The sequence below is a fragment of the Trichomycterus rosablanca genome, chromosome 21 (genome assembly GCF_030014385.1).
Source record: "Trichomycterus rosablanca isolate fTriRos1 chromosome 21, fTriRos1.hap1, whole genome shotgun sequence".
Classification (NCBI taxonomy): domain Eukaryota; kingdom Metazoa; phylum Chordata; class Actinopteri; order Siluriformes; family Trichomycteridae; genus Trichomycterus; species Trichomycterus rosablanca.
Genome location: NC_086008.1, coordinates 5,328,197 through 5,345,825, shown reverse-complemented (window position 1 = coordinate 5,345,825; position 17,629 = coordinate 5,328,197). Strand labels below are relative to the sequence as shown.

At 40.2% G+C, this 17,629-nt stretch overlaps 2 protein-coding genes across 2 annotated transcripts; both read left to right on the top strand.

Annotated features, from left to right (window-relative positions):
• The first annotated feature begins 3,431 nt into the window (after window positions 1-3,431).
• LOC134335559 (fucosyltransferase 7) lies at window positions 3,432-4,738 on the top strand. The gene has a single exon (XM_063018116.1). The coding sequence runs from the start codon at window positions 3,486-3,488 to the stop codon at window positions 4,461-4,463; it is 978 nt and encodes a 325-aa protein (XP_062874186.1). The 5' UTR covers window positions 3,432-3,485; the 3' UTR covers window positions 4,464-4,738.
• A 1,593-nt stretch (window positions 4,739-6,331) lies between these two features.
• si:dkey-13n15.2 (protein transport protein Sec24C) lies at window positions 6,332-17,300 on the top strand. The gene is made up of 20 exons (XM_063018031.1): window positions 6,332-6,593; window positions 6,952-7,022; window positions 7,162-7,230; window positions 7,398-7,509; window positions 8,168-8,295; window positions 9,138-9,273; window positions 9,366-9,469; window positions 10,158-10,270; window positions 10,367-10,555; window positions 10,641-10,734; window positions 11,088-11,192; window positions 11,723-11,890; window positions 12,886-12,982; window positions 13,182-13,330; window positions 13,519-13,657; window positions 14,398-14,519; window positions 14,731-14,910; window positions 15,457-15,654; window positions 16,043-16,132; window positions 16,439-17,300. Exons 1-20 carry the CDS (start codon window positions 6,332-6,334, stop codon window positions 16,580-16,582), a joined length of 2,670 nt encoding a protein of 889 aa, XP_062874101.1. The 3' UTR covers window positions 16,583-17,300.
• Window positions 17,301-17,629: the final 329 nt, after the last annotated feature.

The window sequence follows — 17,629 nt, the reverse complement described above, 5'->3', positions numbered from 1 at the left end:
TCTACAAAACATGATACCCATGCTGCATTGCAAAAATATTAATAACCTGCACAATCTATACTTCATTCATTTATTTTTACTCCTTGATTTTACGCTGCACATCAGCGCACAGACACTTTGATCTCTCACCACTTGTTGACGAGCATTTTTGGAAGTGTTATCATTAAAAAAAGCGAGACCAGAGAAGCTCGCCTGTGATTCCAGTTGGTGATAGATCGTGTAGTGTGAAACCCCCTATCGCCGATCAGTCGTGTAGTGTGAAATACACACTGACTGAAAGACTTCCGAGTGCAAAAGATTCAGTCGTGTAGTGTGAACTGTACAGCGACCCGACAAATCAGAAAGTCGTGTCGTGTGAACTTGGCATAACTGGGGAGGGGGAGGATGGTGATGGACTTGAGCCCAGTTCCATGTTGGAACAGGAAATGACCGCCCCAAAACTGTTGCTGCAAAATTATAGCTTAGTGGTTAAGGTACTGGACTAGTAATCAGAAGTAATTTAGTCATCAGAAGGTCGCTGATTCAAGCCCCACTATTCCCAGGTTGCTGCTGTTGGGCCCTTGAGCAAGGCCCTTAACACTTAATTGCTCAACTGTAACTGTAATGTAAGTCACTTTGGATAAAGTGTCTGCTAAATGCAGAGAATGAATGAATGAATGAATTACACGTGTTAGCAATTGTTGTGGCTGAAACACGTGAATTCATTATATGCTTCCAGCTTTGTGGCAACAGTTTGGTGAAGGTCTTTTCTTGTTCTGGCATGATTGTGCTCATATGAGCTTGGTGTGGAAGACCTCGCCTTCACAGATTCCTGACCTCAACCCAACTGAACACCTTTAGGATGAATTAGAATGTCAAGTGTAAGGCAAGCTTTCTTGTCAATTGATAGTGCTTTAATTTGCAAATGCTGTTATAAGTGATTAGGCACAAATGTCCCCCCACACATATTATATCTGGGTGGGGGAACTTTGTATGAATGCACATTCACATTGTTTTGGAATAGCATGTCCAAACAGCTCTTGGTCAGGTGTCCTCATCCTTTCGTCCATATCGAGAATAACAAGACTGATTGCTTGTTTGGTAAAGTACATCTTTTTAAAGTACAGATTTACAATACAAGTGATGTCTGTCAGGGCAAATTCATGCTTGTTTGGGTGACTTTGGAAACTACAGAAGCAATATTGGGTCCTCCTTCCTCTTTTGGCCAACATGAGACATGAAGTGTGACTATTACAGAGAGTTTCACTTGGTTTGAGTCATTCATTCACTTCCTGTGCAAAAAAAAATAAATGTGTGGCACAATAAGTTGTTAGGTTTGAGGGGGCGGTTACTTTTTCACATGGGTGATAAAGGTTTTGAATACACCTTTATCTGCAATAAATGAAATAATCATTTAAAAGCTGCATGTTGTGTTTACTTGTGTTGTCTTTATCTTAGACTATAATTAGTTGGAAGACCTGAAATATTTAAACAGCAGAAATTAGCAGAAATAGAAGAATTGGGTGGGGCAGATATTTTTTTTACAGTACTGTATGTGCTTTAAATTTAAATTGCACTTCAACATAGACTTATTTTATTTTAACCATTGTTCTTGTAATACATATAAATCATAGCTAAATACATTTACAACAGTCAATTCAATATTTCAGGCATAAATACTTTGTTTAAAACATTCTGCCCAACCTGGCATTAAACTGCACATCTTTCATTACATTTGCCAACAAAACCTCAAGATTTAAATTCACTTATAGTCAGTTATTTACAGAGGGATCTGCAGTATGCACGTTATTAAAAGGATGTCATGAAATAACTACTAAAACAGGAAGATGGGGCAGGGCTGGGCAGGATACAAATTTTACACAACACATTTCTTACTTGCAAAACCCTGCCACTCTCAGTACCATTCAGCAGAGATCTACTCATCTTACAGCTAAAGGTAAGCAACATAACACAAGTAATAATCAAAAATAGACTGCCTGTTAACAAATAGCATGGAAACATTTAGCATGGAAAAAATGTCAGGTAGAGAAATAACACATTATTAAAATATATAAAGTACAAAGTACAATATAGTACAATATACACCGATCAGCCATAACATTAAAACCACCTCCTTGTTTCTACACTCACTGTCCATTTTATCAGCTCCACTGACCATATAGAAGCACTTTGTAGTTCTACAATTACTGACTGTAATTGTAATTGTAATTGACCATCTATTTCTCTGCAAACCTTTGTAGCCTGCTTTCACCCTGTTCTTCAATGGTCAAGAACCCCAAAGGACCACTATAGAGCAGGTATTATTTGGGTGGTGGATCATTCTCAGCACTGCAGTGACACTGACATGGCGGTGGTGTGTTAGTGTGTGTTGTGCTGGTATGAGTGGATCAGACACAGCAGCGCTGATGGAGTTTTAAAATACTGTGTCCACTCTATTAGACACTCCTACCTAGTGTCACTGCAGTGCTGAGAATGATCCACCACCTAAATAATACCTGCTCTGTAGTGGTCCTGGGAGAGTCCTGACCACTGAAGAACAGCATGAAAAGGGGTTTACAAAGCATGAAGAGAAACAGATGGATTACAGTCAGTAATTGTAGAACTACAATGTGCTCCTATGGTAAGTGGAGCTGATAAAATGGACAGTGAGTGTAGAAACAAGGAGGTGGTTTTAATGTTATGGCTGATCAGTGTATACTGTGGAGTTGAAGAGTTTACATACACTGTGTGGTCATGCACAGTGTGGAGCAAAATTAAATTGACCACTTTTATTCAAATTAATTCACTTTCGGTGCTTACAATGGATGGTCAGAAGTCTAAAACCATCAGTACAATTTGTCATTTAATCTTGAATTAAATAGAGTGATTTTTTTCTAAATCACAGAATGAGCATAACAATTTGAGTGAAAGGTTAAATCTATAAAAAAAAATACATACATTTTGCTTAGAATTACTTCTTACTTACTGTATTTGGCATTACTAAAAATAAAGTAAGCACATTTGTTAAACTGATTGTCAGTTCTTGTACTAAGATGAGATTTCCATGTGTCTTAGCTTTGCCATTGAAACACTTCCCCAAAGCACTTTAAGCATGTGGATTTGGTCTACTCATCAGAAGGTAGTACATTTGCAGTTAGAAATTAAATAAATCTGAAGTTTTGGAGGTGGAGAGTGGAGGTGCAAACATGCTACAATAAAAAATAATACAAAATGAATATAGAATTTTACTGGGACCCTTATCCAGACGAATCCGTTGATAAAGATGCATGAATAATTTTTTTTTTTTACATTTATTCATTTTAACATGTGAAGGTACAATATTTGACTGTTATTGGTATGTTTTTAAAGGCATAACAGGAAGACCTGAAGCCCAGACAGCTGTTGTGGTAAAACTGGACTCCCAGCATCTACCTTCCATGCTGTCAATAAGAGTTTTAGCACATAAACTTCCACCTGCCCTGTTTCTCCTCATTGTTATCTGGTTTATGCTACATTTGCTAATCTTCAGGCAGTTAAGTAGTGCCCCTGTCTATCTTCGTCCCCAGAATTTGTCTATATTGGTATGGCACTGGCCCTTTGGAATATCCTATAATCTGGAGGGAGATATTTGTTGGAGCAGATTTGGCATCCCTGGCTGCTTCCTTAATGACAACCGATCTCTGTTCTCACAGTCTGATGTTGTGGTCTTCCACCACCATGAACTTTGGACCGGACACTCCAATGTGCCTTTGCATCTGCCCCGTCCACCAAATCAGAAGTGGCTTTGGTTATCACTGGAGCCTCCAATAAAGAACCGCAATCAGAGTGCTTACAATGGCTTATTCAACTGGACAATGAGCTATCGCCGGGATGCAGACATCTTCATGCCTTATGGCAAACTCATCCCAAAGAAGACAAACAAGACGTTCCTTATACCACAGAAACAAAAGTGTCTAGTTTCCTGGGTGGTCAGCAACTACAAGCAAGACTATATCAGGTCTAAGATATTCCAACAACTCAAGCAGTACATTCCGGCTGAGCTAATTGAAGTGTATGGTAACTGGAACAAAAGACCTCTTTCAGCCAAGAAACTTCTCCCCACGATATCTAGGTGCTACTTTTACCTGGCCTTTGAGAATTCTGCATACCAAGACTACATTACAGAGAAGCTCTGGCGCAACTCACTGCAAGCAGGAAGTGTTCCGTTGGTCTATGGAACCTCAAGAGCAAACTATGAGCGGCTGGTTCCCCCCGATTCATTCATCCATGTGAATGACTTTAGTAGCATTAAGGACCTTGCAGCTTTTCTAATGCAAGTGGCATCTAATAAAAGCCATTATGAATTCTACTTTAAATGGCATCACAGCTATGAAGTTAAAACTTACACTGACTGGAGGGAGAGATTCTGTAGTATTTGCATATATTACAACCAGCTTCCTATGCACAAAGTCTATCATGACCTTTACAGCTGGGGAAACAAGTAGGTAGTGGTAGCAGGTGGTGGGGGTATCACATAGGATTCTGAAGACCTGGTTGAGAACCTCTCCACTATTCAGGGTCTGTATCCTAAATGACAAGACTGTAGGAGTATAGCTGCACTAAATTAACCCTGGATGTAAGTGAGATGCCATGCAATAACCCTGTCCAGTATGTATTTACTTTTGTGCTCAGTTTTAAGTCTAAGTAGAATCTGGACCCTCTACAGCCCTGATCAATTTAAAGCAGTTATTAAAGATGAAATAACAAAAAAAGACATTTAAAGGTGATGTTAATTAGCATTTTGTAATAATTAAATAGACAAACAAATAAATAAAGCTCATGTCATATTTATATTGCATTGTTGTATTGATGTTTTGTTGTCTCTATGGTGATACTGAACATTATTTTTGTACATCAGCCTACTACAGATACATTGCAACACTAATCTTTGCTGCGAATCAACACACTGACAACTAAATAAGCAAAATCGAATTAGTAATGAAAACTTTCGTATGCATTTCGTACATCTTCGTCCGTTTTCGTGCTTTTTCTTCGAGTGCCGTCAACTGCAAAGTTTGAATTAATAAATAATTTAAACAATATGCCCAGTTTATGAAGAGATTTAAACCTATACAACTTTGATAAGTAGGAGTAATCGTGCAACATTTCCTCGGCCTTTGTCCTGTTCGGTTGCTGGGTCGGCTCTCGGCGGATCATGATCCGCATTGACTTGGCACAATTTTTACGCCGGATGCCCTTCCTGGCACAACCCTCCTTATTTTATCCGGGCTTGGGACCGGCACTACAATGCACTGGTTTGTGCATCTAGCGGCTAGGTATCTATAGGACAATTCAGTGTTTCCAGTTAGCCTGGTGGCATGTTTTTGGACTGTGGGAGGAAACCGGAGCTCCCGGAGGAAATCCACACAGACAAGGGCAGAACATGCAAACTGAATCGAACCCAGGACCTTCTTGCCGCCCAGTTATCGTGCAACATTTGTTACCATGTAATTTAGTATTTTGGGCTGCACAATGGCTCGGTGGGTAGCACTGTCGCATCACAGCAAGAAGGTCCTGGGTTCGATCCCCAGGTTTAGTGGTCCGGGTCCTTTCTGTGTGGATTTCCTCCGGGAGCTCCGGTTTCCTCCCACAGTCCAAAGACGTGCATGCAAAATGGCCCATGACTGTGTTTGACGTTAAAAGACTTGTGAACTGATGCATCTTGTGTAACCTGTAACTACCTGTGCTGTCATTAATGTAACCTGAGAGTATAAAACATGACGTTAAAATCCTAATAAATAAATAAATAGTAATTTGAAAAGATTTGTTCTAAAGAATCAACTCATTTGTGAATCACTCTCTTCCTCCTCTATACACGACATGATTGGAGAAGCAGCGACCAGCTGAGTGCTGAAACCAGGAAATGTGTGGTTATTTTCCTGCCCATTGATGCGCGTAATCGATTCTGTTGAATAAATGCAATTAAAATTTTATAAAGAATTACAATTTTGGACAAGGATTAAGAAAAGACTATAAATGAGGTCTCAAATGGCGTGTACCAGAATTATCCACGGACGGCATGAGAATAGCTGATGGAGCCGCATGTAACCAGGTGAATACTGTCCACTAATGTACTGCTAATGCTGTTTCAGATTAATATTTAGGTATTTAAATATTATTTAATGTATGTTTTACTAAATCATGTTACATCCTGAAGTCAATTTAACAGTACTGATTGACATGCCCTTGCATGACATCTTATTTATAATAAAATGTAGTAATTTAGTTCTATAATAAACATCATAAGCTTGTATCTGTTTTTTTCCCAGGATGCTTTTTGCCTTGTTAATAATATAGTAAAGATCTGGAAAGCATGGAAATTCCTGTCTCTGACCCCAGCTGTGGGTACCAGCAGCAGACATGGGAAGGCTGGAATGGATGGACTGGGATCACATCTCCAGCTGGCTCTCCTCCATCCTGTTACTACCCCCACATCCCAAACGATGCACCTCAGAATGGACTGCCTGCTGGGAGTCCTACATCGCCATTACCTCTGGGAATACCAACCAGTACTGTTAATTCAGGCTACCCACTGCAGCCGGCGTATTGGTCACCTTCACAGCCTTCCTTCAATGGTAACAGTGGTAGAATTAAAGGGATCACATGATGGCACACTGGTTTCTGTTTCTGAGAAGTTTTACATGTTCTTCCTATATATTTCCTTTTTTTTTTTTTTTTTTTTAAATAGAATTTCTAAAGAAATACAGAATGTGGAATGGCTTCTCTATATTAATCATATGTGTAAGTGGATGGATGTGTGTGTGGCATCTTGCTAAAAGTTGGCACACTGGCCAGGGCATACTAAAGCAGGATTAAATAATTACTAATGATGATTGATTGAATAAATGAATGAATGATTGTCGTGACTCGTGAGCAGTTTGCCCTATTTGACACTGTTTTGTGTTTTATTTTAAAGCTGTGTTATGGTTACAGGTGTATATAAACCCACCCCTGATGCCAGAAGTCCAACTCAGACATCACCACAGGGAATCTGCTCACCATTGGTAAGAGAATACATTAAATACATGAAATACATTTTATTTTTATTCCACTATACAAAAAAACAGGAATATGGTATATGTAGGTTCTGCTGATACTTTTTTTTTTTTTACTAGTTTTACTCTCTTTTATTCATAATTACAGATCAGTCCTGTATCCAGCCCTAAATCAGAGTCTCGCTATGGCTTGGACCCTCAGGTGTTACCCAGTGTGGTAAGTCTACTGTGACCTCACTATAGTGGTTTGGTTTTATTATGAGCTGCATCTGCACTGATTCTTTTAATTACTTTTAATGCTAACTGTACTGAATTTACAAGAACTATTACATTACAATAAACTAAGCTATACTGATGTGTTGGTTTGTCACTTTCCCCATGTAGGTGCAGGTTATGAATGAGGACAGGGCTCAGTGGGACGGGAAAGTGTTTGCTTCTGAACCCCAGTCGTCTGTCCCTCCTCTGTCTACCACTGCCTGTACTCTGGAGGACAGAGGTACCACACAATCTAAACACAGGAACAGATTTTCTCATACACCTGTACCTCCAAGGATTTAATCCAGGTCGAGATAAACTAAATTGCTGTGCCTACATAACAATACAAATATATAAATAATTAACCTCTTTTACTATCTATTTTTAGGCTGTTTTGCTTTTTTCTCATTAACGCCGACTGATAAAAGCTGACGCTTGGTTTGAATGGAAAGCAGAGCAACAGCTCTCTAAGTGGTACAGAGACCAGAAACAGTGTTAATCTATGACCCTCAAATACCCCTAGTGTGCATGTACCAGATGTGTTTACAGATGCTGAAAGTGTGCTGCAGTTTTTTTGCATTTCCTTCCAACTGAGTCATGTCTTTTTCTCAACTGTAACTTCCTGAAGTGCTCCACACCCTCACCTTGACCAAGAAGAGCCGCATTATGTGCCCCCTTACATGACACGTGTGTGGTTGTCGGGTGCTTCTCACAGAGAGCCTCATTTTGCCTATCTGTGAGTCATCCATCCCTTGTGCAGGCGCCTCAACCCGTAGCTTCTGATCTGCATCTGCGGGTCAAAGATTGATGGTATTGCAGTGTTGCCACATAACTGGCCCACAAGTGTTGCTAATAAGATCTGGCTGCTGAGTGTAGTGTTTTCTTTTCTGTGTACTTAGGCAATGCAACTGCTCGATTCATCCGCTGCACAACCTACAGCTTTCCTGTTGAGGCCCAATCAGCCCAACAGAGCCATCTCCCACTTGGGGCCATCATCAGTCCTCTGGCCAGACCTGAGAATGGAGAGGTATGTGTGTGTCTCTGTTTCAGCTACAAACATAGAATCCAAAAAATCCAGGTCCCTCTGAATTTTTTAAAAATATTAGGTCAACCAGAAGTGAAATATAGGCCTTGTCAGTCACTAAGCTGAAGTTGCTTACAAGCAAAAAGAGGTCCTTCAGAGATGTCTGTATCTCTGGGTCAGCAAACGTGTACTCCCTTTGCCAATGTACTGCCTATGTACTATTATATCATTATCCCTAACAGTAATTTAATTAAAGTCCAAATGGGTCAAACATTATGAAAGTCATTGCCACAAAAAGTTCAATTTACATACAACATAATGATGATTCCTGTCAGCTGCAACCATTAGGGGTTGTGACAGCAGATCATTCATCCACATACTTGATTTGGCACAGTTTTTGTGCCGGATGCCCTTCCTAATTTAACCCTCCTAGTTAAGGCCCAGGACAGGCACTAAGGGTGCACTGATATCCCAAAGTTTCCCAAAGGCTAGGGGCACATAGTGCTTCCTATATTTGTGAGTCCAGCCTGGAATTGGAACCCCTGGAACTGGGGACCTGCTGTTACCAGAATGGCTCTTACCATTATGCCACACAAGTTCATACTTACACACATTAAATATAAACATAAATACAGTCAAACATTTACCACCTGAACTATCACCAAGACTTGCATTTGGAAAGAAGAGTAGAATTACCTTGCTCCTATAGAAATTCTCTAACTCTTTTTAGATGGTGAAATCCCTACTGTTTTCAGTTTTTCTTAAAAATGTATTTAAGTGTTATTACGTGCATTTTTTGCTATAGGCTTGTGGTAAGTGTGAGTAAGTGTTTCTTGTTTGTGCAGCAGGCAGTGCCAGTGTGTGAGGTAGCAGAATGTATTAAAGGCTGTCGTGAGTGCGGTGCCTTTATGAGCCCTGCTATGAGCTGGCAGGACTGCGGGCAACGTTTCTACTGCCCTTTCTGTGGAAAACTTACCGAAGGTCAGAATAAATCTTTTACGTGTATTAAATTCTATATTTTATATTTTGTTGGTCATCCTTGAGTTTTCACTCTCCCTTTCTTTATCCCTCAGTGCCGTGGCAGTCATATCAGCCGACTAACAAGGGGCAGCGAATAGACCGGGTGAAGAGACCAGAGCTCAGTTTCGGTTCATATGAAATAATGGAAAGTCAGAGGGTAAACGAGAGCTTAAACATGATCTGTACTCTCCGAAGTATACAATAGTTGTTATTTAACACAGTGCTGATATCAGTTTACACATGAGCACGTAGACAGATCAGTCTGTCAGTCATGTTTCAAGAAAGATTGCACATATGATCCTTAGAACATCATGTCCACAGTAGAGTATGGAGATGGTTATATCCAATTTCCTTGTACTTTGGTGCCCCATACTGCTTACCCAGGAGGGCTGCAGGTTAGCACATGGCTTCCAAAGATTTTGTAACAACAATCAGCAGTAGGTGTTTACAGAAATTGCTGCTTTGCCCTGTTTATTTTATTATTATTATTGTTATATTTATGGAAGAGGGTGACTCCCTATCCAACCTTTCCTCCCTCAGGCAAAGCCAGTGTTTGCTGAGCACCTTACCAGACCATTTTTATGTCTGAGATTCGTATATTTGTCCATTTTGCCATTTGTTACTTCTCCCACAGTATCACTTCAGCCCGTCCTCAATATTTAACTATTTTTTTATTATATTAATAAAAGTAGCCTGCTGTTGATCACTGTTGTGACCCAAATAGACCCAGAGACTGAGAACCACTAAGCTAATATTTTATTGAGGCTGTATTAGGCTGGACATGTTTCTTTATGTGATATAATTAATACTGCACTGGTATTCAGTAAATATCTGATGTGTGATAGGGAGAACCTGCTGTGTTGCTTCTGGCGATTGATGTCACTGCTATTGCAATAAGATCAGGACAACTGGATTACATCTGTCAGCAGCTTTCATCCTTACTCCTGTCTCTAGATGGGTAAGAGATTTATCTTGCAAACAACACCCAGACACATCACATACACTCTGTAATGTCTTCTTTGCTTATTTTGAGACTATCATTGTCTGGTTTCAGAGAGGAAGATGCTAATCAGTCAGATCTTCGAGTTGGTTTGATAACCTATGACAGTAGAATCCACCTCTACAATCTAAGCCCCATGTTGTCCCGCCCCAACATGATGGTCATCACTGATACAGAGCTGGAACTTCCTGTGACAGAGGGGCTTCTTGTGCCACTCAGGGACTGCAGGCATACATTAGAGAGGTATTAACACTTCACAATACTACCAATCTTAAAATAAAAACATTTTTTAAAACATACATGACAACAGACGTTTGGTTGTGTGCAGCATTCTGCGGCAGATCCTGCTGTTCGATCCTGAGACGCAGGACAATTCAGGATCCCAAGATCTTCCTATTTCAGCAGCACTCAAGATTTTACAGGTAAAACATTCGACTCATGACGTGAACCTGTGAATTGCACATGCTTTGAAGTATAGTTCAGAGAGATCTACACTTAATGTCCACCTGTACCTCTCCCACCTGCTGGTCAGCACGTGTAGAGAAAAAGGCTTTGTTATATCAGTTTAAAATACTGTAGTGTTATTTAAGCACAGTGTTATTGATGTACATTAAAACTTAAAACAGCTTCCTTATGTAGAGGGATTTTAAGTCAGATCCTTGAGCCACTTTACACCAAAAATTGGAGTCCTGAACATCTGAATAAGTGTTTCTATTTAAAAAATCAATAAAGGATCAGTATCATATTATCATCATGACTGATGTTCTCACTACAGGCTGCAAATTGTCCCGGGAAGCTGCTGGTCTTCCACTCTTCACCTCTTACTGAAGGCTCAAACAAACAAAGCTCTACGGGTTTCTTCTCTTCCAGCAAACCAAAGGTAAAGAAATAGAAATGCTAAAAATCCAATTATAAAACTAAAATTCCTAAAATCTGATTGGCTGAGCCGCGTTCGAAGCCGTTGTAAAACCCCCCGATAAACGCACACCTAGGACCACCTCACATCATTCCATATTAATACGCCACTGAATAGAAAAAGTTAATGTTATTTTCGCCCTCATGTTGCCTAGCAACACTGTTAATCGAACTATTTTGCGTCGCGGAAGAATGCTTTATTGTAAGTTTATACACAAAAAATACATTTATGAATTAAACATTGTTGTATTTATTATATTTTATGTTGACCGCCGTTTTATAAAAGCAATAAGCCACTCGAGACCGTGCATTACTGTTATGATTTTAGCACGGGGAAAGAAGTTTTAGGCACTCCGCTTCGCGTCGTGCCAAAAACATCATCCCCGTGCTAAAATCACAGTAATGCACGGCCTCTCGTGGCTTATTGCTTTAGTACATAAATCTGTTTTTTTCAGCCACATCTGTCCTAATATATCAATTTTTGTTTTTGTTTAGTCCATATTTCAGGCTCCGGACTCGTCTTCATCGTTAGCCAAGTCATGTGTGAGTCAGGGATGCAGCGTGCACCTGTTTGTTTTTGCACAGCCAGATGTGGGTGGAGCATGGCCTGGACATGTCCCTTTTCTTACAGGGGGGCGGCTCGTTTCCTACAACAGTCTACAGGTACATATTACTGAATCTAAATAACTGAGTCTTATAAATTTGTGACACTTATTAGCTTTAAATAATAATGTAATCTAGATAGGGGTGTGGATCAGCATGTTTTAGTGAGTTATATCAGTGTGTCTAGTTTACCAGTAAGGTTTTGAATCTTTGACTTTCAGACGACTTTTTTTTCAAAAATTTTATGTCCAATAGTTTATGTGCAAAATCTTATTGAATGATTTAACACAGTGGTAAACATGCCTCTGTCACACCTTTTTGAGTGTGTTGCAGCCATCAAATTCTAAATTTGTTTATATTTACAAAATGTAATAATGTTACTTAGTAAAAACAAAGATATTTCATCGTACTTTAAATAAATGTTTAAGAGAATTAACAAATCATATATTATTGTTTTTATCGCATGTTACAAAATGCCCCTTTCTGGAAATAGGGTTTGTAATTTTCTAATGACTTAAAGATGGGTGACATGGTCCACAGTTAAGTTAGCTTTACATCATTATGGGATTGAAGGCTGTAGTGCTCCTGTTTTTTTGGTTGTGTGATCAGCATTAAAGTCGATTAGAGCTTTAAGAGGCCAGTACTGTGTCTGGGCTTTTTTATTGCCCAACAGTCTGGTTAAATGGGTTTTCCTGCCCTGTGCCTCCATTAGATTAACTAAAATCAAAATAATTTTGACCCATCTGATGTCCAGAAAATGAACAATAAATTCATGTTAATTTTTATTTAAGTTTTCGGAGAGAAAAGCATGTGCTTCAGTCATTTAGTCCAAGGGAAAAAAAACAGCAGCGAAAACAATTTACATCTCAAGTCTGCCATGACATGCATGTCCTAGTCCTAGCTGTCCTAGAGCAGAGGTATGTAGCTTTAGAGATAATGTATACTACTAGACTGGAAAGACAATAGGACAAAACTACATACAAAAGAAGCTTGTTGTACCATGAGAAATGTCATGAAAAACATTTTCCTGTGTTTCCTTGTTGTTTTGTTTGTAGTCGGAGGTGGAACGACAGTGTTTCTCCAAAGATCTGAGGAGGACCCTGAACACTGACGTGGTCTACAAAGCTGAGCTGAAAGTTTTTGTTAGTAAAGGTAAAATAAAAGAGTTAGCTTGCTTCAGTTCCACTGTCACAAATCTGTTTATTGTTCAAATCGGAACACAACATTTCATCGGCCTGGCAGAAATGCACCTTTCAGATGTAGTATCAGAGGACTGCTGATGAGTATTGCTGGTTGATTGGGTTTAAATTGTGGCTTGTGACTATAATTTGCTTTTATGTCTTATTTGCAGAATTACAGGTGTCTAGATGCTATGGTTCATGTCCCGCTGGTCCTGAATCCAGCTGTGTTACCATGGCAGCACTTGACTGGCACACAGCCCTGGCAATTGAGTTCACTCATTGTAGGTCGCTTGATGAAACCAGGGGTGTGGCAATACAGGTGAGAATATGTTTAACACAAGCTTATTTAGTAACAGATATTTATGGCATTAATCACCCTCTTAATTATTCTGTCACTTTCTTAATAATCATGTTTGTGAATGAATTAATGAATACAGGAGAAGTGAATTTGATAAAAGATACCCTCAGTCCTGTACAGTCATGTTGCTTTGTGTTGTGTGTTTATAGGCTGTGCTATCATACAGCAGCTCTGGAGGACAGAGGAGGATACAGGTGCACACCGTCACTCTGGCCTGCTCTCCGAAACTATTGGACGTGTTTCGGACCAGCCAGGCAGAGACGCTGCTCACGTTCTACTGCAAAAAGAGTATGGACTAGCTTCACATTCATTCTGTTATTTCAATACAGTTTCAGCATGTTTTATTTAAAAATGGAAAACAAACAGATACAAGAGAACGAAGAGAACCTCAGTCAGCGTGCAGTTTGGTCAACAGTAAGACTTTATTCTTACCCACCTGTAAGCCAAAACCCCTTTCAAATTTCTCCTTAAATAAAATCTGTTCATGCCAAACTATTAGTTTGCAGATACTAGCTCATTAAGTTTGTGCTGAAATCAGAGTGGTCAGGTTTGATGTGGTGAGTTTTCAGGGTTTATTGATAATCTTGTTTATAAATGTCAGGGGTGGCACAGCTCTAAATGACGCTAGACCACTACTGCTGTGATCCAGCAGGGTTCTAATCCCCAGCAGTGCAATCGGCTGGACGGGTGTTTACATACATACATGATTGGCTATGTCTGAGGGTGTGCGGGTTGGAACGACCCTTTACCACCCAGATCAGGATAAAGCAGTAAAATGAAATTAAATGAAAATGGTAATGTATGTTATGGGGGCAGTTGTAGCCTAGAGGTTAAGGTACTGGACTAGTAATTGAAAGGTTGCTGGTTCAAGCCCCACCTTTGCCAGGTTGCCACTGTTGGGCCCTTAAACAAGGCCCTTAACACTCAATTGCTTAGACAAAATACTGTCAAAGTACTGTAAGTCTCTTTGGATAAGTGTCTGCTAAATGCCAAAAATTTAAGTGTGTGTGTGTGTGTGTGTGTGTTAGTGTATTGCTTAGCTTCAGAGACTCCTCTGCAGAGTCTTCGTGAGCAGCTTCAGACGGAGACCACTGAGGCTCTAGCCTGCTACAGGAAAAACTGCTGCACTACCTCCATCTCTCCCGGACAGGTCAGACACACACACACACACACACACACACACACACACAGTTCAGGACTGTGCATTTGCTGCCATTTTTGGTATAGATGAATTAGCTCATCACAACCCTGACTTGGATGTAGCAGTGATTACAAGTGATTGAAGCGAAGTAGAGAGGCTTTACATTTCTCCATCTCACTTTCTCGCTCTCTATGTGTTATTGTCTCTCTTTCTCACCCAGCTGGTGCTGCCTCAGTTTCTGAAGATTCTCCCCATCTACATTAACAGTCTAAGAAAGAGTGAAGTTCTTCTCCCGAGTCTGCGAAGCTCTGTGCATCAGCGCCTTCAGCTGCGCAGCTTTACTGTCTCCATGGATACTCGCAGCACCATCCAACAGCTTTACCCGCTAGCTTTGCCTCTGGTGAGTGTTTGAGAAGATTGCATTATTGCGTATAAGGCTTTGAAGTATGTCTGTGAGAAATTGTGCCCATTTAGTATTTGTATGGCTGGGCACTGGTGTTGGTCAAAAATGCCTCAATTGATGTTCCAGTTCAGTGGGGCTGAGGTCAGGGCTCTGTGCAGGCCACTGGAGTGTTTCTTTATGTCTTTATAGATCTTGCTTTATGCACATGGGAACAGCCATGCTGGAACAGGAAAGAGCCTTCCCTAAACTGTTGCTGCAAAATTGAAAGTATATAATTTCCTTTATGCAGTTGATTTATGGCTGAAACACATACATTCAAAAATGAGAAGGAAAGTGCCAATACCTCCATATAGTGTATGTTGAGGTTTGGCACCAATTCTACCAGCTCCACCAATGCCACTGACCCTCTTTTAAGACCCTATTTTTCTATGTTAATTAGACTTCCCAGGGGTGCCAATATATTGGTAGCTGACTGACGATTAGAAAAACTATATATGATGTGTATAAATGGGACTAAAATTCTTTCTGTAATCTCTGACCCAGCTGCTGAATGGAGCGAGTGATTGTATGAACTTCATGGATCTGGCTGTACGATGTTCCATGTCCAGTCTGCAGTCTGAGAGTGTCTACCTGCTTTATTCTCCCCTGAATCTGTTACTCTGGGTGGGCAGCAGGATTTCTCCTCACACTGTCACCCAGCTCTTCAACACGACCTCCTTCTCATCACTCACGTCGGGTGAGGTAAGTCAGACCTGGCGCTGTACCATAGCAGAGGGCTGCCGCACAGCAATATGGGGCCCATGGGCACCAAATATCTATCACAGTTTCATTATAAACTTCAATTTCTTATGATAAATATGAACAAAATGAGGTCTTGCATACACCTTACTGTGTCTACTTCCGTTCCTGTACACACTACATATGCTTACGTGCTTGCATTTGCCATACACTATTGTCCTGTACAACGTACAGTTAAGACATGATATGATTTAAGAAACATTAAGGACCCTTGACGTTCCTGTTAGTGGTCCAGTAACTTAACTGTTTGAAAGGAACTAGAAGCTCAGTTGTTGGAACTGGCTCCAGTGTTTACATGTTCACATTCCTCTGCTTGTTGTTCTTGTTGCAGACTAATCTTCCTGTTCTTGATAACCCCCTGTCGGCCAGGCTTCACAGTCTCATCAGCACCCTACAGTCCTATGCAGTCATTACCCTGAAGGTGCGTCTGTTAAAATGCACATCACATCCACACTTTTGCTCTCATCTGAAATGAAGGCGATCATCCCAGATTTTGAGATGATCAGAGATTTGGCGCTGTCCACAGTGCATAAATAAATGATAAAATGACAGATAGGAACAGTATTTTGGGAGACATTGGCTGAAGTAATTAAACATATTAATGAGTTGAAAATGAGTCAGCAGAAAAACACTCATATGTTCAGACTTGAGACCTGGTCCAGACCCTGAAGACTACCAGCCTTAATAAAAACCATTAAATAAAGCTCTTATTGCTCTGTGTTTTCAGCTGAAGGTGGTGAAGGAAGGTGACAGTTGTGATGAATGTCTCCAGCGGCTCCTGGTTGAGGACAGGAGCCCTAATGGGGGAGCTTCCTACGCAGACTTCATGTATCACATTCATGTTAATTCACTGAGGCTTGTTGTGGGATGATAACGGCGTTTCATGTTTTATGATCTTTTTTCCCATCAGCCTCCTTTTACTGTCCTGCTGTTCATCAGGTCAGTGTGGATGGGACATGGCAGCACTGCTAGCACAGCCCGACTGTGGATTAAGGACTAAGTCGTTCATTATGTACTGCTTTATACTAACTGGATTATCCTGATCAGGGTCATGGTGGGCCCATACCTTAAAACCTTCCTTAAACAGGATAGGCCAGTGTATGCCAGCGCAACACACACTAATCTATTCACTTACTCACTCAGGTGAATCCACCTGCTCTGATGTGGGTGGGAATATGGGAAGAACATGCCAAAACTGCTCACAAACCGTGACGGGAGGCTCACTGGTGTTGTGCCTCAGCCTGTCCACCTGCTGTGCCACCGTGCCACCCCAGGTTATACCACATGCAACATCTAAAAGCTCAAGGACTGTTCCAATACTAGCTGTTTGATGCATTGTTCAGAAAGCAAAGACTTTCAATTCAGGCAGCGAGATAAATCATTAGATATTCAAGTTGTTGTGTCTTAAGACTTTTGGTATTTTTGACTGTGTGCATTACATTTATGCATGTGCGTTATTTATTTTGTGTTTACTGATGGTGGAAATGTTGGCTTGAACAGACGTGTGTTCAGGAGTTCTGGTTCCTTCAGCTTTTGTTTTTATTTGTGTGAACATTAATAATAATATCCTGAAAATATTATTAATAAAAAACAGATGTTTAAGTGTAATTGGTTGTAATGAAGAGACAAACTCATAACTGAAGGAAGTAAAATGGGCTGAATGAACAGTGCCAGAACGTCTTCAACATTAACAGATGTCTCAAAAACAAACCTCATGATTCACACTCAGCCTAATGAGCCTAATTAAGATTGATGATGTTGATTCAAACTAATCACAGAATTTCAGTCTTTTTTCATCCAAATTTATTATCAAACCTTCACTTAGATATGAGAGATTTTTAATCACTTCTTGAACACTGGTTTCAGATTGAAATTGCAGGTAATAATTACAGGGATGAATTTTATTACCAGTTAATTA

What these genes read in the sequence shown, in the direction of transcription:
- LOC134335559 (XM_063018116.1), top strand. Translation starts at nt 3,486, where the DNA reads ATGCTACATTTGCTAATCTTCAGGCAGTTAAGTAGTGCCCCTGTCTAT.
- si:dkey-13n15.2 (XM_063018031.1), top strand. Translation starts at nt 6,332, where the DNA reads ATGGAAATTCCTGTCTCTGACCCCAGCTGTGGGTACCAGCAGCAGACA. An exon ending in TTACTCCTGTCTCTAGATGG is followed by an intron (nt 10,271 to 10,366) that starts GTAAGAGATTTA and finishes GTCTGGTTTCAG; the next exon opens with AGAGGAAGATGCTAATCAGT. An exon ending in CATCACTCACGTCGGGTGAG is followed by an intron (nt 15,655 to 16,042) that starts GTAAGTCAGACC and finishes TTCTTGTTGCAG; the next exon opens with ACTAATCTTCCTGTTCTTGA.